Source organism: Heteronotia binoei, chromosome 19 (genome assembly GCF_032191835.1).
Source record: "Heteronotia binoei isolate CCM8104 ecotype False Entrance Well chromosome 19, APGP_CSIRO_Hbin_v1, whole genome shotgun sequence".
Taxonomy (NCBI): Eukaryota; Metazoa; Chordata; class Lepidosauria; order Squamata; family Gekkonidae; genus Heteronotia; species Heteronotia binoei.
Genome location: NC_083241.1, coordinates 31,064,400 through 31,087,124, shown reverse-complemented (window position 1 = coordinate 31,087,124; position 22,725 = coordinate 31,064,400). Strand labels below are relative to the sequence as shown.

At 48.6% G+C, this 22,725-nt stretch overlaps 1 protein-coding gene across 9 annotated transcripts in view; it reads left to right on the top strand.

The window, feature by feature from the left end:
* The window catches only part of CELF6 (CUGBP Elav-like family member 6), a 232,502-nt gene that overhangs the window by 7,527 nt on the left and 202,250 nt on the right, over window positions 1-22,725 (top strand). For all 9 annotated transcript variants that reach the window (XM_060260025.1, XM_060260027.1, XM_060260029.1 and 6 more), the window contains exon 2: window positions 17,179-17,261. In XM_060260025.1, the coding sequence (XP_060116008.1) occupies window positions 17,179-17,261 (83 nt within the window). The remainder of the gene's footprint in view (window positions 1-17,178; window positions 17,262-22,725) is intronic.

Below are 22,725 nucleotides of genomic sequence, written 5' to 3'. Positions count from 1 at the left end.
CTTAGAAAATATATATTCGAGTCAAGTTTGAGCGTATTCATGAGAAGCTGGAAAAAGAGAAGGAGGCAGATCATGGCAATAAGCAAAAATATGAATATGTGGAGAGATGTGGAAAGGGGGTTTTTTTGTCCCCAAGTGAGCCACCAAACCAGTTTAAACAGCAATGAAATGGCAGTTCTGTCCCAGCACAATAAAGAAATAATGTGCACAATCTTTTCAGTGTCAGACTTGAGGACTGATTGGAAGGCTTTGGACTGAATATTCTGAGTAATTTCTGGAAAGTCATGTGAACATTTGGCCTAAGGGTGATGGGAAAGGGCTGTGGCTCAGTGGCAGAGCCTCTGCTTAGCATGCAGAAGGTCCTAGGTTCAATCCCCGGCATCTCAAGCTAAAAGGATCAGGCAGCAGGTGAGGTAAAGACCTCGGCCTGAAACCTTGGAGAGCCACTGCCAGTCTGAGTAGACAATACTGAACATGACGGACCAAGGGTCCGATTCAGTACAAGGCAGCTTCATCTGTGTGAAGCCGCCCGTAACCCTCTTGCTGAAGAGTCCTCAACAAGCTAGTTAAATTCTCCAGACAGGATCGGTGGGCTCAGTGGTAAAGCATCTGCTTGGTAAGCAGGTTCAATCCCCGGCATCTCCAACTATAAAGGGTCCAAGCAAGTAGGCATGAAAAACCTCAGCTTGAGACCTTGGAAAGCCGCTGCCAGTCTGTGTAGACAATGCTGACTTTGATGGACCACGGGTCTGATTCAGTAGAAGGCAGCTTTGTAAGTTCATATGATCCAGCTTCCTAAGGACAATTCTGGTCACCACACCTCAAAAAAGATATTATAGCATTAGAAAAAGTGCAGAAAAGGGCAACTAGAACAATTAAAGGGTTGGAACACTTTCCCTATTAAGAAAGGTTAAAGTGCTTGGGGCTCTTTAGCTTGGAGAAATGACATCTGAGGGGTGACATGGTTTACAAGATTATGCATAGGGTAGAGAAGGTAGAGAGAAAAGTACTTTTCTCCCTTTCTCATAATAAAAGAACGTGTGGGCACTCAATGAAATTGCTGAGCAGTGGGGTTAGAACAGATAAATGGAAGTACTTCACCAAAAGAGTGTTTAACACACGGAATTCACTGTCACAGGAGGTGGCGGCAGCTGTATGCATAGACATTTTAAAGAGCAGAGGTCCATCAGTAGCTATTAGCCACAAGGTATAGATGGAACTGTCTGTCTGGGGCAGGTGATGCTCTATGTTCTGGGTGCTTGAGGGCACAGTAGGAGGTCTTCTAGTGTCCTGGCCCCACTGGTGGACCTCCTGAGAACACCTGGGGTTTTTTGGCCATTGTGTGACACAGAGAGTTGGACTGGGTGGGCCATTGGCCTGATCCAGCATGGCTTCTCTTGTGTTCGTATGTCTGGGGCAGTGATGCTCTGTATTCTTGGTGCTTGAGGGGGGCAACAGTGGGAGGGCTTCTAGTGTCCTGTCCCCACTGGTGGACCTCCTGATGGCACCTGGGTTTTTTGGCCACTGTGTGGCACAGAGTGTCAGACTGGATGAGCCACTGGCCCGATCCAACATTGCTTATGTTTTTATGTTCTTATGGAGCCATGACCCCTCTCTCATCACATACACTGAATTCTGTTTGCATTGCTTTCCTCCATTGCTTAATCTCCTCTGTCCTAGATATTTGTGACCGCGCAGGCCTGCATAAAAATTAAACACCTCCCTCTGCTTTAAATATATTTCTCGGTCGATGCAATTACGTGTCATCGTTCATCTAATTAAAAACGCTCCTTGATTTTGTTCATCCGTCCAAGTTGGCGTCTTCAGCGGTTCCTTTCTTCACAGAGGTGAGGCGGCGATCAGACAGGCCGAATAGAACTTTGGGGACAGTTTGAAACGCGTTAAGCAATTCCATTGTCTGTCTCTCTCCACCCTGGCAGCGACAGGACTTCCTTTTCCTCGGCTCTCCAACCCATCCTGTTGGGAAGGCGAGATGGTTGCACTTATTAAGAGCTATTAATACTTAATCACCTGGCAGATTTAATTGTGCCAATATTAAAAATGCATCAATGTCAAAATTTGTGCATTAAATATTTACAGCCGGAAGGGGGAAGGGGAAGATAACTGTTTTGCTGCTGTTTTTAATATTGTTTTAAGCAGGGCTTTTTTGTAGCAGGAACTTCTTTGCATATTAGGCCACACACCCCTGATGTAGCCAATCCTCCTGGAGCTTACAGTAGGCCCTGTAAGAAGAGCCCTGGAAGCTCTTGGAGGATTGGTTACATCAGGGTGTGTGTGGCCTAATATGCAAAGGAGTTCCTGCTACAAAAAAAGCCCTGGTTTTAAGGAAGCTTTGGATTGGGTATCTCGTTTTAAAAAGTAGCCAAAGGGGGAAAAATGGATAAAGATGCATGTGACCGTGCTGTGAACAGTGTTCTCCCTAAGCTGAGTGAGCATGAGCTAACCCACAGATTTTTAGCCTCCAGCTCACACATTTTTGTCTTAGCTCAGGAAGAATGGCCCCAGAGCACACTCATTTATGCAGCAGCTCACAACTTTAATGTCAGTAGCTCACAACTGTAATGCAAGCAGCTCACAAAATAGAATTTTTGCTCGCAAGACTCTGCAGCTTACAGGGAACATTGGGGTTGCTTGGGTTTCACGAAGGGTTAGCAACATACCCTCTCCTGGCTTCTTTTCCGAATCTGCAGAGGCAAGTGGTGTTTTCTGGGATGCTTGATTTTCCGCAAGAGCTTTGCGAAGCTAGCGCATGAATGGTCCGGATGAAACCACACCAGCCTGATTCATATACAATGCAGACTTACGAAACTGCCACCCAGTTCCTTCTGGGAGTGAGAACTCCTGAGTGTGAGTCACGTTGCACCGTCTTCTTTTCCACGCCTTTCGATTCACAGCATGCGCGAAGCCTCCAGGAGTGTTACTCACACACCTCAGTGAGCGCAAGGCAGTCCACAGTCACTAACTGTTGCTTAAGGGGCTGGGCAGTGCCTGCGGGATCCGCTATGGAGGCATTAGGAACATAGAGCTGGAAGGGACCCCAAGGGTTATCTCGTCCAAACCCCTGCGCAATGCAGGAAGTTCACAGCTCCCCCCTCACTATCTCAGTGGCCTCAGATCTATGCCTGGAAGAAAACACACACACACAAACAGGACCCCTGGGCCAACTGGACCTGGAGAAAAATCCCTTCCTAACCCCAAAGTGGTGATCAGCATTACCCTGGGCAATTAGAAAGGGCCACGAGAGCCAAATGCTGGCTGATGCATTCCCTCCCTCTCATGATTGGCCTAAATTATGGAAAACACCTTTCCTTAGCCATTCATGGAATGAATGGAGAGCTAGTGTGGAGGTGGAGAGAGTGGACAAAGAGAATTTTTCCTCCCTCTTCCCAACTACTTGGGCTTGAAGGCATCCAGTGAAGTTGATGGGCAGGAGGTTCAGGACGGACAAAAAGAAATGCTACTTTACACAGAGAGTGACTCAAATGTGGAATTCGCTGCCAGTGGGGGGTAGTGATGTCCACAAGACTACACAGGGGGTTAGATAAGTCTATCAATGGCTACTGGCCACAGTGGCTAAGGGGAACCTCCGTGTTCTGAGGCATTAAGCCTCTGAATCCCAGAGCCAGAGGGCAATATCAGGGGAAGGCCTCAGCCTCTGTGCCCTGTTGTTGGCCCTCCCGAGGAACTGGTTGGCCACTGTGAGAGTCAGTATGCTGGATTAGATGGACTATTGCTGCTCTTTTTGTGTTCTAATGAAAGTCTCGGCCTCTATGCCCTGTTGTTTGCCCTCCAGACGAACTGGTTGGCCACTGTGAAAGCCAGGATGCTGGACTAGGTGGACTATTGGTCAGACTCAGCAGGGCTCTTCTTATGTTCTTATGAAGGCCTTGGCTTCTATGCCCTGTTGTTGGTCCTCCAGTGGAACTGGCTGGCCACTGTGTGAGACAGGATGTTGGACTAGGTGGACCGCTGGTCTGATCCAGCAGGGCTCTTTTGATGTTCTTATGAAGGCCTCAGCCTCTATGCCCTGTTGTTGGTCCTCCAAAGGAATTGCTTGGCTGCTGTGTGAGACAGATGCTGGACTAGATGAACTGTTGGTCTGATCCAGCAGGGCCCTTCTGATGTTCTTATGAAGGCCTCAGCCTCTGTGCCCTATTGTTGGCCCTCCAGAGGAACTAGTTGGCCACTGTGTGAGACAGGATGCTGGACTAGATAGACTACTGGTCTGATTCAGCAGGGCTCTTCTGATGTTGGCTTCTATACCCTATTGTTGGCTGTCCAGAGGAACTAGTTGGCTGCTGTATGAGGCAGGATGGGCTTGATGGTCTATTGGTCTGATTCAGCAGGGCTTTTGTTATATTCAAATGTCACACTGAAATCAATGTGAATTTACAGTGCAGCACTTGGGATTGCGGCATCTAGCTGTATTTGTTCCACGTACCTTTAAAAAATGACCACACTTTATTATGGGTTTCTGAGTGCGACCACACATACTCAGGTGTTCACAGTTAAATGCCAAAGTAAGCAGAATAAAGAACATTGCAGGCTTTTATAAAGTTTGCCTGCCTAAATCAGCCAGTGACTCAGAGAGTTGGTGTCTGGAACTCACTGAACTGCTACCTGGTTGCATTGTTCTTGTTTTGCTTGAAGATTCTGCCTTTTGCGGCTCTCCCAAGAGATCTGTTCAGATGTACAAATCAAAACAGAGGTTGGTTGTAAATTTGGATCCTCTGGCATCAACCAGCTCGGAAGCATTTTAAGTGTAATGTTTTCCTTCGACGGTTCGGCCCTTGGAAAGCGCACCTATGGATGTGGGGAGGTGGTAGTTCCTGGTAGATTGTCCACATGGCAGCTAGGCCAGAACAGTCTTAAGAAGGTAAGAAGAGCCAGCCTGGATCAGACCAAAGGCCTTTCAAAGCCCGCAGGCAAGGAATGAAGGCAGCAAAGACTGGATGTAGGCTGGAGTGACCTTGGGTCAGTCATAACTCTGCGAGAGAATGTTCTGGAAACAGCAGTTTCTGTCGGAGCTCTCAGCCCCACCTACCTCACAGGGTGTCTGTTATGGAGAGGGGAAGGGAAAGGAGATTATAAGCTGCTCCTTTGGATAGTGAAGGGTGGGGTATAGACCCAATCTCTTCCTCCTCTTCCTCCTCCTCCTCATCTTCTTCTTCCTTTGTTGTTCCCAGCAACTGTGACTCAGAGTAGACCATGCTAGGTACCATAAAGTTTGAGCAGTATTACTGTTAAAAACGAATTGAATGAAATACATCAATTTATTGTACCGTGCACTTAAAATGCATGTTAAAAACATAGGCCTGAAATCTTTAGCCACCAGACCCAGTAGTCCTCAATGTTCGTTAAATAATAAAAATAAATATCCACAGGTTGATGACATGCAAATAAGACCACGATCACAATACAGGACCCAAATGTGTTTTGGCTCTCTGGGCCTTCTTCAGTGGTTACATTGGGAAAAGATGCAGATATACTTTGCACATATGCACATATACAAAGTTTTATATTTATTGTATTATATGTTTATGAATGTTGTTAGCCGCCCTGAGCCTGCCTCGGCAGGGGAGGGCGGGATATAAATAAAATGTTATTATTATTATTATTATATACAGCAAGAACAATTGTTGGTATAACAAGCCACAACAGGTGCCGAATGATTCTTGCAGGGCCAATAGCAGGGCATAGAGGCCAAGGCCTTCATAAGAACATAAGAAGAGCCCTGCTGGATCAGACCAGTGGTCCATCTAGTCCAGCTTCCTGTCTCACACAGGGGCCAACCAGTTCCTCTGGAGGGCCAATAACAAGGCATAGAGGCTGAGGCCTTCATAAGACCATCAGAAGAGCCCTGCTGGATCAGACCAGTGGCTCATCTAGTCCAGCTTCCTGTCTCACACAGTGGCCATCCAGTTCCTCTGGAGGGTCAGCAACAGGGCAGAGAGGCTGAGGCCTCCATAAGAACATAAGAAGAGCCCTGCTGGATCAGACTGATGGACTAGATGGACCACTGGTCTGATCCAGCAGGGCTCTTCTGATGTTCTTATGAAGGCCTCAGCCTCTTTGCCCTGTTGTTGGCCCTCCAGAGAAACTGATTGGCTTCTGTGTGAGACAGGATTAGGGGTGTCAAGTCCAATTCAAGAAATATCTGGGGACTTTGGGGGTGGAGCCAGGAGACTTGGGGGGGGGGGAGGAGACATTGGGGGTGGAGTCATGAGCAAGGTTGGAACAAGTAAAATTGAACTCCAAAGGGAGTTCTGGCCATCACATTGAAAGGGACTGCACACCTTTTCAATGCCTTCCCTTCATTAGAAATAATGGATAGGGGCACCTTCTTTGGGGGCTCGTAGAATTGCCCCCCCTGGTCCAATCCTTTTGAAACTTAGAGGGTGTTTTGAAGAAAGGCATCAGATGCTATGTTGCAACTTTGGTGCCTCTATCTCAAAGAACATCCCCCCCAGAGCCCCAAATACCCGTGGATCAATTCCCCATTATTCCCTATGGGAATTGTTCTCCATAGGGAATAACAGAGTGCCCAGTAGATATTCCCCTCCCCCCTGTTTTCTAAAGCTTTCTAAAGTGGGGGGAGGGCCTCCAAACCGGGGAATCCCCTGCCCCCTCCCTCCCTCCCTCTCTCTCTCTCTCTCTCACACACACACACAGTTACTGGGCCTGGTTCCTCCACAACTTTACTTGCTCTGAAAACGAAAGCAAAAAAACTGGAGAGTCTGTGCTCTGACGAAACTGCTTCCCCATGAAGCGCTTCCTGTTTCCTGCTTCCCGCTCAACTTTCAAGGCACACATTTTAAAAACGGACCTGTTTGTGGGTTTCTAAACCTGTGGGAGCTCTAGAGGTACATGGTGACTATGGGGACGGGGGGCAGCCTGTAAAACCGGAGGATCCCCTGCTGGGACCTGGGGATTGGGAAACCTAGACAAGATGCTGGACTAGATGGACCACTGGTCTGATCCAGCTGTAATTCTGAGGGTTCTCCAAGTGAGGGTGGGGGTCTCACCTGGAGGGTGGCATCCCTAGATTGTATCTCCCTCTTTTTTTGGTGTATCCAGAGCAGACTGCTTCAAAACACAGAGAACCGGGGGTGCATCACCAAGTCTTTGCAGATAAAATTGCTTGAATCCACCCCGATTTGGGATGTTACTGCTGAAACAAGAGGATAGCAGCTTCCCATAGGCTGCATAAATAGTTTTACTATTTATTTGTTTAATACATTGATCCCACTTCTCCTGAAGAAAACGGCTGCTTTGAAAGGTGGACTGCCGGACATTTTGCTTTACCAAAGTCCCTCCCCTCTCTATACTCCACTCCCCCAGGCTCCACCCTCGAATGTTCAGGTGTTTCCAGACGTGGGGTTGGCCATGGTATGTCAGCCAGGAGGTGCTGCCTTGGAGAAGTTCTGACCCTGTGAGAGGTTTATAGAATAGGTGCTGGACCCTTGAGAACAATACTGTGGAGTTCCATGGAGTTTGTAACACAAAAACACTGGGAGAGATCGTCCCAAGACTGATACTCCTCTCTCTCTTTCTCTTTGGTCTCAGGTGACAGCTGTGGTCAGGAACGTGTTTTTTGCAGCTTTGTCTGGTGTGTATACCACTTCCCGGCAAATAAAGCTCTCACCACTGTTTTCCATGCGTTCGTAATTTCTCAACTTGACTACTGCAGTGTGCAGTATATGGGGCAGCCCTTGAGGACATTTAAGAGACTTCCGCTAGTTCTAAATATGGAAGCTTGGCCGCTATGCAGAGCTAGCTCCATGGGAGGTATAACATTGGCTTTAAAGGAACTCCTTTAGTGCCGGATTAAACCCTATGGAGGCCCCTAGGCAGTCAAAATCTTGGGGGGGGGCCTTGCAAATTATCTCTGAGTTGGAGCACCCACCCTGCCCCCATTGCCACCTGCAGGCACCTTCTCAAAAGCCCCTTTGACAAAACTGTGAGGGAGAGGTGTGGAGATGCAAAGTTGGCAACGGCCCCAGCAGCAGCCACCCCAGGCAAGTCAGGCAGAGAGCAGCTCGGTTGCTGGCTGTGCATGCAGGCTGGGAAGGCTGCAAGAAGGGGGAGAACTGGGGGGAGAACTGGGGGGGCGGGGGGAAGCCGTCCCAGGGCCCATAAAGATGTGGGGGCCCATAGGCCGGTGCCTAGTTGGCCTAATTGTTAATCTGGCCCTGTCTAGTTATTCGTTTGGGTTCACAGTCAAGATGTTAGTTTGGAACTAAGGGCTGCGTGCAGGGGTGGAATTCCATCAGGAGCTCCTTTGCATATTAGGCCACACACCCCTGATGTAGCCAATCCTCTAAGAGCTTACAAGGCTCTTTTTTGTAAGCTCTTGGAGGATTGGCTACATCAGGGTGTGTGGCATAAAATGCAAAGGAGCTCCTCCTAGAATTCCACCCCTGGTTGAGTGGCCTGGGTCCCCCTGACCTGGATGGCGCAGGCAAGCCCTATCTCATTAGATCTTGGGAACTGTGCAGAGTCAGCCGTTGGTTGGGAGACTACCAAGGAACTCCAGGGTTGCTACGCAGAGGCAGGCAAGGGCAAACCTCCTATGTTCACCTCATGTCTTGAAAACTCTACAGGGTTGCCATAAGAAGCTAAATAAGGTTGGGACTGGTTAGTACTTGGATGGGAGACCACCAACGAAGCCTAGAATTGCTGTACAGAGGCAGGCAATGGCAAAACCACCTCTGTTAGTCTCTTGCCTTGAAAACCCCACAGGCATGCCTTAAGAAGCTAAGCAGGATTAGCCTTGGCTAGGGTTGCCAGTTGGTGCCGGATAATACCTGCAGACTTTGGGGGTGGAGCTGGAAGAGGGCAGGGTTTGGGGAGGGGTCTCAGCATGGTACAAAGCCATACAGCCCACCTTTCAGAGCAGCCATTTTCTCCAGGGGAGCTGATCTCTGACAGCTGGAGATCAGTTGTAAAAGTGGGAGATCTCCAGGCTCCACCTGGAAGCTGGCAACCCTATCCCTGGCTGGTATTTGGACAGGAGACATAAGAACATAAGAGAAGCCATGTTGGATCAGGCCAGTGGCCCATCCAGTGCAACACTCTGTGTCACACAGCGCCCAAAAAAACCCCAGGCGCCATCAGGAGGTCTACCAGTGGGGCCAGGACACTAAAAGCCCTCTCACTGTGCCCCCCACACCAAGAATATAGAGTACCACTGCCCCAGACAGAGTTCCAACAATAAGTTGTGGTTCAGAGCCACTGATGGACCTCTGCTCCAGATGTTTATCCAATCCCCTCTTTAGGGTTGCCAAGTCCAATCCAAGAAATATCTACGGACTTTTGGGGTGGAGCCAGAAGGCTTTGGGGGTGGATCCAGGAGACATTGGGGTTGGAGCCAGGAGTAAGGGTGTGACAAGCATATTTGAACTCCAAGGGAGTTCTGGCCATCACATTTGAAGGGACAGCATACCTTTTTAAATGCCTTCCTTCTATAGGAAATAATGAAGGATAGGGGCACCTTCTTTTGGGGCTCATAGAATTGGACCCCCTGGTCCAATCATTTTGAAACTTGTGGGGTATTTTGGGGAGAGGCACTAGATGCTATACTGAAAATTTGGTGCCTCTACTTCAAAAAATAGCACCCCCAGAGCCCCCAATACCTCCAGATCAATTCCCCATAATACCCTATGATAATCGATCTCCACATAGGGAATAATGAAGTGCCCAGCACACATTTCCCTCCCCCCCACCCCGTTTCTGGCGACTCTGAAGCGAGGGACTGGCGTCTCTACTCATGAGTTGCTGCCAGCTTCTTCAAAGTAACGCAGACACACCATCCCAAGACGAAGCCTTTCCAATCGGAGACTGAAGCCTCCAGAGGTAGAAAGTCACATGGTGGCTGTGGGGGCGGGGCTTCCGCAGCTGGCCAGCTGACTGGGGGCGGGAAGGAGCCTGGGAAAGTGGGAGAACCCCCACTGGGATCTGGGGATTGACAAGCCTACCCCTCTTGAAGCTGTCTATGCTTGCAGCCACCAAGGAAGTCTAGTGTTGCCACACAGAGGAAGGCAATGGCAAATCACCTCTGTTTTTCTTTTGCCTTGAAAACCCTGTGGGGTTGGCATAAATAGGCTGCAACTTGATGGTGTTTTCACCACACGTCCTAGGTCAAAGAGCATTTTCCCTCCCTATATGTTTTCCCCTTGTGATTTAAGATCAGGAGAAGTCTTTACTGAGTACCCACATTTTCTAATCTCCGTTGCTTAGTACCAAGATGAAGGCGTTTCACTGGCAGCCCCTCTATTATGGAGAGACATCAGACAAATCTAAATGGGCCAATGGGAAGGACACATTTCAGCGCATTCTTATTTCACCAAACCTTTATGTCCTAATCTGCAGGAATAGTCCTGTACAAATCCTCTTTGATTGCTGTTATTGTTGGGACAGATTGTTTTCAAAGTCAGTTTCTTTCTTCCTGTTATTACTGTATTTTGTCACAATGCAAGCCACCTTGAGGTCTTTGTTGTTCTTGAAAAACATGTGTTTCTTTAAAAAAAAATTAAATAAATAGGGGAGGAAAGAAAAAGAAAGAACGAAAGATCAGGAGCTTATTCCTAAGTGGGTAATCACTTCTCCCAGAAACCAACAGATACTAGACCGGGGTGGTCAAACTTGCTTAATATAAGAGCCACATAGAATAAATGTCAGATGTTTGAGCGCCGCAAGACAAGGAAGGAAGGGAGGAAGGGAGGGAAATAGATGGAAGGAGACAAATAGAGGCGGAAAGAAAGCAACTTTAAATGCATTCTCCAAGCTTCCGACTGGCTTGGCTTGGAGAAGTGATTTCAAGAGAGAAATGCCTTCTCCAAGCAAGCCAACAGGATGGTGGGGGCTTCTAGAGCCACACAATATGTGTGAAAAGAGCTACATGTGGCTCTCAAGCCACTCCTGTACAAGATGATTCTCTGACATGAGTAAGTCAATTTTAACCAGGGTACAGAGACCACACAGAGGCAAGATGGATTCCATGAAGGAGCAGCAATAAGCCTTTGTGATATCTAGGGTTGCCAGCTCTGGGTTGGGAAATAACTATTTTGAGGATAGTGTCCAAGGTTTGGGGGAGGGAGGGACTTCAGTGGGGTATGACCAGGGGTTGTTTTGTAGAAAAATAGGTGGTGGAGCTCATCCAGGGATTGTTATGCAGATGCACATACTATTCAATGGACAAGGAGGTGGAACTCTCAGAAGGAGGAGGAGGAGCTCCTCCTCCTCCTCTCAGGTTTAGGAGCTGTGCTCCTGTGAGCTCCCACTGAATCTGAGGCCTGGGTATGACGCTATAGAGTCCGCCTTCCAAAGTGGCCATTTTCTCCAGGTGAGCTGATCATTGTCGCCTGGAAATCCGTTGTAATACTGGGAGAGCTCCCGCCACCACTGGGAAGTTGGCAACCCTAGATCTGCCTCCCAGGGTTGCCAAGTCTGACTCAGGACATATCTGGAGATATTGGGGGCGGAGCCAGGAGACTTTGGGGGTGGAGTCAAGAGCAAGGTTGTGACAAGCACGATTGAACTCTGAAGGAAGTTCCAGTCATCACATTTAAAGGGACTGTGCTCCCTTTAAACACCTTCCCTTTGTTGGAAATAATGGGGATGGGGCGCCTTCTTTGGGGGCTCCAAGATTTTGACCCCCTGGTCCAATCTTTTTGAAGCTTGGGAGGTTGCTTTTTTTTTTTGAGAGGCACCAGATACTATACTGAAAATTTTGTGCCTCTACCTCAAAAAACAGCCGCCCTAGATACCCACGGATCGATCCTCCATTATATCCTATGGGGGCCAGTCGCCATAAGGTATAATGGAATGCCCAGCAGACATTCAGCCTCTCCTATCCCACTTTCTGATTACTCTGATGTGGCAGGGGGGCTTCCAAACCAGGGGATCCCCTGCCCCCAATTGGGGATTGGCAACCCTATGTGTGCCACCGCTGCCATCTCTGCTTCTGGCGTGTGTTTGGAGGGTCTTTCCCAGAATATGTTGGCTTCCACTTCTGCAAGTAGCTTGCCCTAGCAAAAGCAGCCTATGATCCTCTCTCTTGGGCCAGTCTTGATTTGCCCCTGGAGGTCCTTCCTGAAATCCGCCACTGTCATTTAAATCTTGCATCAGGAGAGAAACCTCACTTGAGACCTGAATAAATAGAATCAAACAGACCAATACTTTCTAGCTTGTTAACTTTGTCCAGAAGCTACTCCTTTCATTTTTTTAAATGACTTGAACAAAGGCTATTTTCCTTGACCAATGAGTAATCATACCAAGAACTACAAGGCAGAGTTTCCAGGCCCGAGGACACAGCTTCCTGTCATGTCAGGAACTACAAGGGAGGGTTTCCAGGTCAGAGGGCACGGCTTTCTATCATATCAGGAACTACCTAGAGAGGGTTTCTAGGTCAGAGGGCACAGCTTCCTGTCATGTCAGGAACTACAAGGGAGAGTTTCCAGGTCAGAGGGCACAGCTTTCTATCATATCAGGAACTACTAGGGAGGGTTTCTAGGTCAGAGGGCACAGCTTCCTGTCATATCAGGAACTACAAGGGAGAGTTTCCAGGTCAGAGGGCACAGCTTTCTATCATATCAGGAACTACTAGGGAGGGTTTCTAGGTCAGAGGGCACAGCTTCCTGTCATATCAGGAACTACAAGGGAGGGTTTCCAGGTTAGAGGGCTTGGCTTTTTGCCTGCTCTTTTTATTGGGCTGGAACAGGGTCCTGATGGAAGGGTATGTAGGTGAGAAGTCACCAGGGTGTAGCAATTAGGGTGGAATCAGGGAGGGGGATTGAGTGCAAACCCTTCCACTGCTATGAAAGTTCTGTGGGTGACCTTGTACCAGGCGCTTTCTCTTAGTTTAACCTACCTTGCAGGGCTGTTGTGAGAATAAAAGGGGAAAGGGGCAGCCAGGTTTGCTGCTTTGAGACAGAGGAAGAGCAGGAGAAGGAGGTAAGAAAGGGATATATAGTACAAACCACCACTACTAACAGTTTAATGAAGGTTTGAGAGTGAGAATGTTCTATATAGTGTAGGGGGAGGGTGTTGGACAAGAACTGAGGTGGGCATGAAGAAGATATTGAAGATGAAGATGATATTGGATTTATATCCCACCCTCCACTCCGAAGAGTCTCAGAGCGGCTCACAATCTCCTTTCCCTTCCCCCACCCCACAACAGACATCCTGTGAGGTGGGTGGGGCTGAGAGGGCTCTCACAGCAGCTGCCCTTTCAAGGACAAACTCTGCCAGAGCTATGGCTGACCCAAGGCCATGCTAGCAGGTGCAAGTGGAGGAGTGGGGAATCAAACCAGGTTCTCCCAGATAAGAGTCTGCACACTTAACCACTACACCAAACTGGCTCTCCATGGGTCTAGGGTTGCCAAACTCCAGGTGGTAACCGGAGATTTCCTGCTATTACAATTGATGTCTAGATTATCAGGATTGGAGAAATTGGTTGTTTTGGAAGGTAGACCTTATAACCTAGGGTTGCCAGATCCCCCCTTACTACTGCCAGGAGATGGGGAGGCAGAGTTGCTAGATCCAGGTTGGGAAACTCCTGGATATTTGGGGTACGATACCATAGAGACCACCTTCCCACCATTTTCTCCAGGGGAACTGATCTCTATTGTCTGGAGATGAGATGCAATTCCAGGGGATCTCCAGGTCCCACCTGGCGGCTGGCATCCCTGACCTGCTGAGGACCCTCCCTTTTCCAAACCTTGCCATCTCTAGGCTCCGTCCCCCAAATCTCCAGGTGTTTCCCAACTGAGAACTGGCAACCCTATTTTGGGTTTGTTGTGCCTAGCCTATTTTGCAGGATTGTTGTGAGGAAAGAATGGGGGAGAAATTTGGAACTGCTTGGTGGAAAGGCCAGATTTTAAAAGTGAGTACTTAAAATCATAGATCCTTACAGGCTTTTCATTGAAGCGAACAGCTAAGAGCCAGTTTGGTGGAGTTGCTAGTTGAGAGCCAGTTTGGTGTAGTGGTTAAGTGTGCAGACTCTTATCTGGGAGAACCGGGTTTAATTCTCCACTCCTCCGCTTGCAGTTGCTGGAATGGCCTTGGGTCAGCCATAGCTCTGGCAGAGGTTGTCCTTGAAAGGGCAGATGCTGCAAGAGCTCTCTCAGCCCCACCCACCTCACAGGGTGTCTGTTGGGGGGGGGGGGAGGTAGAGGAGATTGTGACCTCTCTGAGAATCTGAGATTCAGAGTATAGGGTGGGATATAAACCCAATATCTTCTACTTCTACACCAGAAACCAATTCCTCTGGGAGAAAACTACCCCCAAGGGTTGGCACCAGTGCATACCTTTTGCTCCTTTAAATCTGGTGTCTTCCCCAACACAGTTTTCAGCTGAGCTGGCTTTAACCACATCAACCCGTTGCCATTAAATCTATCTCGTTAGTTCATTTTTTTCCCAGGTGCTATTCTTGATGGTTGGTTTTCTGGCCTGTTTGTTACTAGCTTGTTTGACTGAGTTGCTGTTCATGATGAACAAGCAAGTGTAGTGTAATGATTATAGCAGGAGTGGCCAAACTTGCTTAACATAAGAGCCACATAGAATAGACATCATATGTTTGAGAGCAGGAAGGAAGACAGGCAAGTAGATGGGGGAGGTGGAGGTGGAAAGAAAGTAACTTTAACTTAAATGCATTCTCCAAGCTGCTGGCTGGTTTGACTTGGGGAAATGATTTAAAGAGAGAAATGCCTTTTCTAAGTCGGCTGATGGGCTGGAGAGGGTGCTTCAAGAGCCACACAATGTGTGTGAAAGAGCCACATGTGGCTCTTGAGCCACAGTTTGGCCACTCTTGGATTTACAGTGTCTGACTAGGATCTGGGAGACCCAAGTTCAAATCCCCATACTGCCACGGAAGCTTGCTGGGTGACCTTGGGCCAGTGGCACACTTTCAGCCTAACCTTCCTCACAAGGCTGTTGTGTGGATAAAATAGAGGTGAGAACAATCTAAGTTGTCTTGAGTCTCTATTGGGGAGAAAGGCGGATTATGAAGTAAATCAATAAGACTGTGAGTTGCTTTGAAAAAGAAATACTGAATAAAGCCAGTATTTTAGGCATGAGCACAGCTCTTGGGCAAAAGCCAATGGAGAACAGCTAACATTTTACTATTAGGGTTGCCAGCTCTGGGCTGGGAAATACTTGGAGACTTTGGGGGGAGGGGTGGAGCCTGAGGAGGGCGGGATTTAGGGAGGGAAAGGACTTCAGAAGGGTACAATGCCTGAGAGCCCCCCCCCCCCCAAAAGCCACCATTTCCTGCAGGGGATCTCTAATCTCTGTATTCTGAAGAGCAGAGAATTCTGTACAGTCCACCCTCCAAAGCGGCTATTTTCTCCAATGATCTCTGCAGTCTAGAGATCAGTTATAGTTCTGGGACATCTCTGGCCCCTTCCTGGGAATTGGCAACTCTAGGACCTTGGTAGAGTATAGTACTATGCAGGCCACCTTCAAAAGCAGCCATTTCCTCTGGGGCAAGTGGAATAAATATTTTAAATGAATAAATAATACATTAAACAGAAGAAGAAGACTGCAGATTTATACCCCGCCCTTCTCTCTGAATCAGAGACTCAGAGCGGCTTACATTCTCTTATATCTTCTCCCCCCACAACAGACACCCTGTGAGGTGGGTGGGGCTGAGAGAGCTCTCACAGCAGCTGCCCTTTCAAGGACAACCTCTGCCAGAGCTATGGCTGACCCAAGGCCATTGCAGCAGCTGCAAGTGGAGGAGTGGGGAATCAAACCCGGTTCTCCCAGATAAGAGTCCAGATAAGAGTTAACCACTACACCAAAGTGGCTCTCTTAAACAGTGATTTATGTAGTCTGGAGACCGGTTGTAATTCTAGGAGAAATTCCAGCCCCTGCTTCAAGGTTGGCAACCTTATCATTCCATTGGAAGAGGCCTCTTATTTCCTGTAACCTGAATAAATCTAGAAAAGAGGGGTGGCTCTTAAGCCAGTGCGGCTTGGTGAGAGAAAGATCGGATGTGCTAATCTGGGTGCTTCTGCGCTAATCCCCCTGTGTTTGCCTGGGTCTCCTGATTCCAATTAACCAGGCCCTGCTAATCCCTACCAGTTGTCTTAAACCAAACCCCTCCCCCAACACAGGACCGTGCACTGACCTCCAGCCAAAGTGAGGCTCAGCTCCTCGAGGGGAGGCCCGGCTTCTTGAGAAGGGAGCAAGTGGCGGCTTTGCAGATGGAAATGTTCCATGCCGGAGCAGTGTCCCAGGGGGTTCCTGGCCATTGTGCTTAAACAGCAGTGGCCACTGCCCTCCCTTCTTCCCGCTCCAGAAGATGCACTGCAGATGAGGCTGAGATTGGGACATGGCGGCCCCTTGGCCGGTGCTACTAGAAGGGTTGCGTGTCCCCCCCACACACACACTAGTGGGAGAGTTGCTAGAGCCAGGTGGGGAAACTCCTGGAGATTTGGATGGTGGCGCCTGGAGAGAACAGGAGCCACAGTGGGGCACAAGGCCATAGTAGGGTTGCCAATCCCCAGGTGGGGGCAGGGGATTTTCTGGTTTGGAGGCCCTCTCCCTGCTTCAGAGGGGAGGAGGGAAATGTCTACTCGGCACTCCATTATTCCCTATAGAGACCGGTTCCCATAGGGGATAATAAGAATAGATCCATAGTTATCTGGGACTCGGGGGGGGGGGCTGTTTTCTGAGGTAGAGACACCAAATTTCCACAAAGCATCCGGTGCCTCTCTTCAAAACACCCCCCAAGTTTCAAAAAGATTGGACCAGGGGTCCGATCCAATGTGCCCCCCCCAAAAGGTGCCCCTATCCATTATTCCAAATGGAGGGAAGGTGTTTAAAAGGTGTGCGGTCCCTTTAAATGTGATGGCCAGAACCCCCTTTGGAGTTCAATTATGCTTGTCACAACCTAGCTCCTGGCTCCACCCCCAAAGTCTCCTGACTCCACCCCCAAAGTCCCCAGACCTGGCAATCCTGTGCCATAGAATTCACCATCCAACGCATCCATTTCCTCCAGAGGAACTGATCTCTGTGGTCAGGAGATGAGCTCTAATTTCAGGGGATCCCCAGGTCCCCCCTGGAGGCTGGCACCCCTGGCTGACTGTTTGCCTATTAATTACACGCGTGTGCTTGATAACACCCCTTTTCCCCCCTCCCTGTCTTCTGCAGGCTGTGCCTTCCTGACGTACTGTGCCAGGGATTCGGCATTGAAGGCCCAGAGCGCGCTGCATGAGCAGAAGACGTTACCTGGGGTGAGTGAAGGGGTTCTTTTCTGGCATGGTCGTTGCTATCTTTTGTCGGTGTCTCAAGCAAGGATTTGGGCATGGGTTTGTTTTACTGTGAGCATTGCACAGATCTGATAGCCAGCATTGCTGAAAAACTTTTGAAGGAGTTTCTCCCACACACACACCTGGATCACCCCCCCCCCCAAAAAACCCCCTCTTTATCTTTGTTTTTGAGCATAACCCAACGGTAATCTTTGTAAACAAGCTACAAAATACAGCCAAACGTTGGTTACAGGGATTCTTGGTGAGCCGACGTCGCAACTGCGTCTCTTCATGTCCTGCGCAGGCTGGTTCCTTTGCTTGGCGTCGCGTCAAAGTAATTTGGCTGAAATATTTTTACCCTGTGTTGTGCTTTTTAAGAGCAGAGATGGGCCAGCAAATGCCTCCTCTAGAGCATCGGGTCATGAAGATGTTCTGGAAGCGTTCGGTGGTAGAGATTCATTGTGCTGAAGGTGCGCTTCTAAAAGGGTTGTCTACCCCTATTGCCTTTGGGGGAGGGGCAAACGTATAGTACTGCCTGATCCTTTCAGCCTGGCTTATTAGCCTTCTGTAGGGCCTGTAAAAAGGAGCTGTTCCGCCAGGTTTTTAGTTGAGGCTGCGGGCGTCTAGCCTTGATCTGGTTGGCCTCGCCTGCCAGCACTGTCACCTGCGCTATAAAACAGAATAATATCTGCCATCTCTATGGGATATCATGATGTGAGACGGCCAGGCTGGGCGATACGGGATTATGGTAAATTTTCTGAGCGCTGTCGAGCTGTCTGTTTATAAAATGTTTTTATTTTGATTTATTGTTTTATCATATGTTGTATTCCGCCCTGAGCCCTGCGGGGAATGGGCGGAATAGAAATAGACTAAAATAAACGTAAATTAAAAAATAAATAGAGATCCCCCTGCCTTTTTGTATTGCAGTTCAGGGACAACCCAGGTGTGCTTTCCTCCTTTTAAGAGCTTGTTTGGAGGCACTGTTCTCTGTGCATATGCATCCCTGTCTCCCAGTGCCACAGTCACCCAGTTTTCAAAACTTTCAGAGATCCCCCATCTCTTAGCATGTAGGACTCTGGGGCCAATAGGAGGTAGGCTTTGCAGAGTAGGAGCAGCAGCAAATTCATCCATGGTGTCTTGACATTGCTTCTGCTTGTAGAGCAGCAACTCTTGATGGTACGGGTGTCTCAAGAGGGGGGGGGGCTTGTCCCTGGATAGACAAGTCCGTAATAGTGATGCCAGCCTCCAGGTGGCTCTTGGAGCTCTCCCTCTTTTACATCGGCTCTCCAGACTACAGAGATCGATTCCCCTGGACAAAATGGCTGCTTGGGAGGGTGGAGCCTATGACATCGTACCCTGCCAGGGTCCCCCTCCAGGCTCCACCCCACAAGTCTCCAGGTATTTTCCAACCTAGTACTGCTTCAACCTACCTTTGAAGCAGATGGATTTAGCAATGGGATAAAAAAAAAATCAAAGAAGGTGTTAATAACCAGCCAAGCTCCTGTTTGATCTGGAAACATGGTTTTTCAAACAGCCGTGGTTCTGACCTTGATGGCCCAGGCTAGCCTGCTAAGCCGTGTTGGCCCTGGTTAGTACTTGGATGGGAGAACACCAAGGAGGTCCAAGGGTGCCACACAGAGACAGACAATGGCAGACCATCTTTGCTTATCTCCTTCCTTGAAAACCTATGGGAGCCAATGTGAATTAGCTGTGGTTTGAATGCACTTTCCACCACCAGCTAGGGGGAGGCCAGATGAATCCCAGATCAGGGGCAGGTTCAGTAGAATCAGTGATTCAACATGTTGGTAGAATGCGTTGTAGTCTGTGCTGCCGTAATCTGTGGTTTCCAAAAAAACCCAACATTGTGTTACGGGTATTCATTATTCTTGCTTTGGTGTGTCTATAGAGATTGTTTCCTGGCAGTTTCTTCGTGGCCAACAGTGTAATTGAATGAGCCAGGCCTCAGGCCTCTGTTATTCCTTTAATGCTGCCTTCCTTGACTTGTTGATGTGAAACCTGGAAACTCGTATGTGCAAAGAAAGGCTCAGGGAAAAAGCTATGGAAAGATGGTGTGTAACAGGGGTGGCCAAACTGTGGCTCGGGAGCCACATGTGGCTCTTTCACAAGTATTATGTGGTTCTCAAAGCCCCCACTACCCCATTGGCTGCTCCGGAGAAGGCATTTGTTTTTTTTAAATCACTTCTCCAAGCCAAGCCAACCAGCAGCTTAGAGAAAGCATTTAAAGTTGCTTTCCACCTCTTCCTTCCTTCCTTCCTTCCTTCCTTCCTTCCTTCCTTCCTTCCTTCCTTCCTTCCTTCCTTCCTTCCTTCCTTCCTTCCTTCCTTCCTTCCTTCCTTCCTTCCTTCCTTCCTTCCTTCCTTCCTTCCTGTCTTGTGGCTCTCAAACATCTGACACTTATTCTGTGCAGCTCTTACATTAAGCAGGTTTGGCCACCCCCTGCAAACGATGAATTAGCAGTGATTTGATTTTTTTATTTTTTTTTTACAAACAATGTGTTTGAGAACTGCCTGTCTTTTGCGTGTAATGATCTTCAGCCCGGTGCCCCTTAAGTCACATTGAGGATTTGCTTGCACTTCTTGAAACAAGCAATCTTTTTGAGCAGTTTTGACTCTGGGCAATAGATGATATTCGGCCTGATGCCCGGCGAGAAAGCAGCTCTCAATGCACGCTCGCAATCTGTTGGCTGACTGAGCCTATCAACATCGCAACGATCAGCTCACGCCATGCTTCAGGTTGGCTCCGTTTGTGCGGCTTCTGGGACATGCGCTCAATGGCATCTGACACTGCATTAGGGTTGCTGGCCCTGGGACGAGTATAGATAGCACAGAAGGTCCACCGTGTAAGAGCAAGGCCAGATTAACAATTAGGCCAAATAGGCACTGGCCTGTGGGCCCCCATGCCTTTAGGGGCCTGGGCCAGCTTCTCTCCCCCCCGCCATCTTCCCTCTGCTTGCAGCCCTCTCAGCCTTCACATGCAGCCAGCAACTGAGCTGTTCTTTGCCCGACTTGCCTGGTGTGGCTGATGCTGGCGTTGTCGCCAAGTTTGCCTCTCTCTGCCTCTCCCCCATAGCTTTGCCAAAGGGGCTTTTGAGAAGGTGTCTGCAGGCTGCAGAAGGGGGCACAGACAGCAGGGCGGCCACTCCAACTCAGATAATTTGGGAGGGGGCCCCCAAGATTTTGACTGTTTAGGGGCCTCCACAGGATTTAATCCGGCCCTGATAAGAGCCTATGAAAAAAATACCAAGCGCCGTGCATAATGAATAATAAACAATTTCTCGATAGAAAGGTTATTTGTATTGTCTAAATTATTGTGCAAAAGGCAGCGTGAACGTATAACGCAACCTGTGAACCATTACACAGCATCAAAGGATTCACAACAAGGTTTCTAATTTCAAAAAAAAAATCACAATAGGACAAAATGTGTATCTTCTTTAAACAAGGAGCTTGAAAGGCAACAGAGTGTCTGCATTCTTCAATTTAAGGCAGACGCAGCAAGATGTTAATATTCAATTTGGGAAAGCTTGCAAGACAAACAGGGAGCCGGTCACAAAGGTCCCGTTTCTAAGACTTCATGAGGTCTTACAGCTTCAGTGGATCTACATAATTCTTTAATTTTTTTTAATTTGGATTTATATCTCGCCCTACTCTCTGGCTCTCAGAGCGGTCACCATCCCCTCCCCCACAACAGACACCCTGTGAAGTAGGTGGGGCTGAGAGGGCTCTCACAGCAGCTGCCCTTTCAAGGACAACTCCTGCTATAGCTACGACTAACCCAAGGCCGTTCCAGCAGCTGCAAGTGGAGAAGTAGGGAATCAAACCCGGTCCTCCCAGATAAGAGTCCGCACACTCAACCACTACACCAAACTGGCTCAGTAATTTTGTACTGTGTGGATGTTTAATGGTTCATAAATTGTGTTAGAGGCTCACACCGCTTTTTGCACAATAATTAAGGCAGTACTGATAACATTTATATCAAGAAATTGTTTATTACTCATTCCACACATGCTTGGAATGAGCATAACCCCAGGATGAGGGCTGGAGACCTCCCAGAATTACAACCGACCTCAGGATGACATGCGGCACATCCTCTGGAGGAAATGGCTGCGGTGGACTGTGCGACATTATACCCTACTAGGGTGGCCATCTCTAGGTTGAGAAATACCTAGAGATTTTGGGGGTGGAGCCTGGAGAGGGATGGGTTTGGGGAAGGGAGGGATCTCAGCAGGGAATAATGCCGCAGAGTCCAGCCCCCAAAGCAGCCATTTGCACCAGAGGAACTGAGCTTCGCCATCTTTTTTTAAAAGCAGGAACGCAGTTCCAACTGGCTTGGTGTCATAAGAACATAAGAGAAGCCATGTTGGATTAGGCTCATGGCCCATCCAGTCCAACACTCTGTGTCACGCAGCGGCCAAAAAACCCAGGAACCTTCAGGAGGTCCATCAGTGGGGCCAGAACACTAGAAGCCCTCCCACTGTTTTGCCTCCCCCCACAAGCACCAAGAATACAGAGCATCACTGCCCTTGACAGCCATAGCGGCTAATAGCCACTGGTGGACCTCTGCTCCATCTGGGGTTGTGTTAGGGGATATGGCCTAATATTCAAATGAGTTCTACAAATAATAATAATAATAATAATAATAAAATTTTATTTGTATCCCGCCCTCCCCACCTAGGCAGGCTCAGGGCGGCTAACAACATTTCATAAAACATACAATAATAAATAAAACCTTTAAATTTAACAATATAAAACTTTAAGTTTAACAACATTAAAAACCAGTCAATACAATTAAAATAACTTGGTCTGACAGTGCCGATGGTGTTTGACGCTAGTTCTGTCAGTTTATTCAATCTATACAGTTTACACAGCGGTATAAGTCTTTAATTAAAACCACATTAGCGGGTCCTTAGTTAACAGCCTTCTTCATCAGTCCGAATATGCAAGTTTAAAGAGGGTAGTCTTGCAGGCCCTGCGGAACTGGTCAAGGTTCCACAGGGCCCGCACCTCCTCAGGGAGCTGGTTCCATAGGACAGGGGCCGCGGTTGAAAAGGCCCGTGCTCTGGTGTTCTTAAGTTTGATCTCTTCCGGCCCAGGGATAGTCATTAGATTTTTCCTGGCTGACCTCAGTGCTCTCTGGGGTTCATATGGGGAAAGACGGTCCCTCAGGTAGGCGGGTCCTCGGCCATATAAGGCTTTAAAGGTAATGACCAACACTTTGTACTGGACCTGGTATATAATCGGCAGCCAGTGCAGTTCACGTAGCCCCGGCCGTATATGTTCCCACTTCGGGAGTCCCAACAACAGCCTGGCCGCCGCGTTCTGCACTAGCTGCAGCCTCCGGGTCCGGCACAAAGGTAGCCCCAAGTAGAGGGCATTACAGTAGTCTAATCTTGAGGTGACGGTTGCATGGATCACTGTTGCGAGGTCCCGGC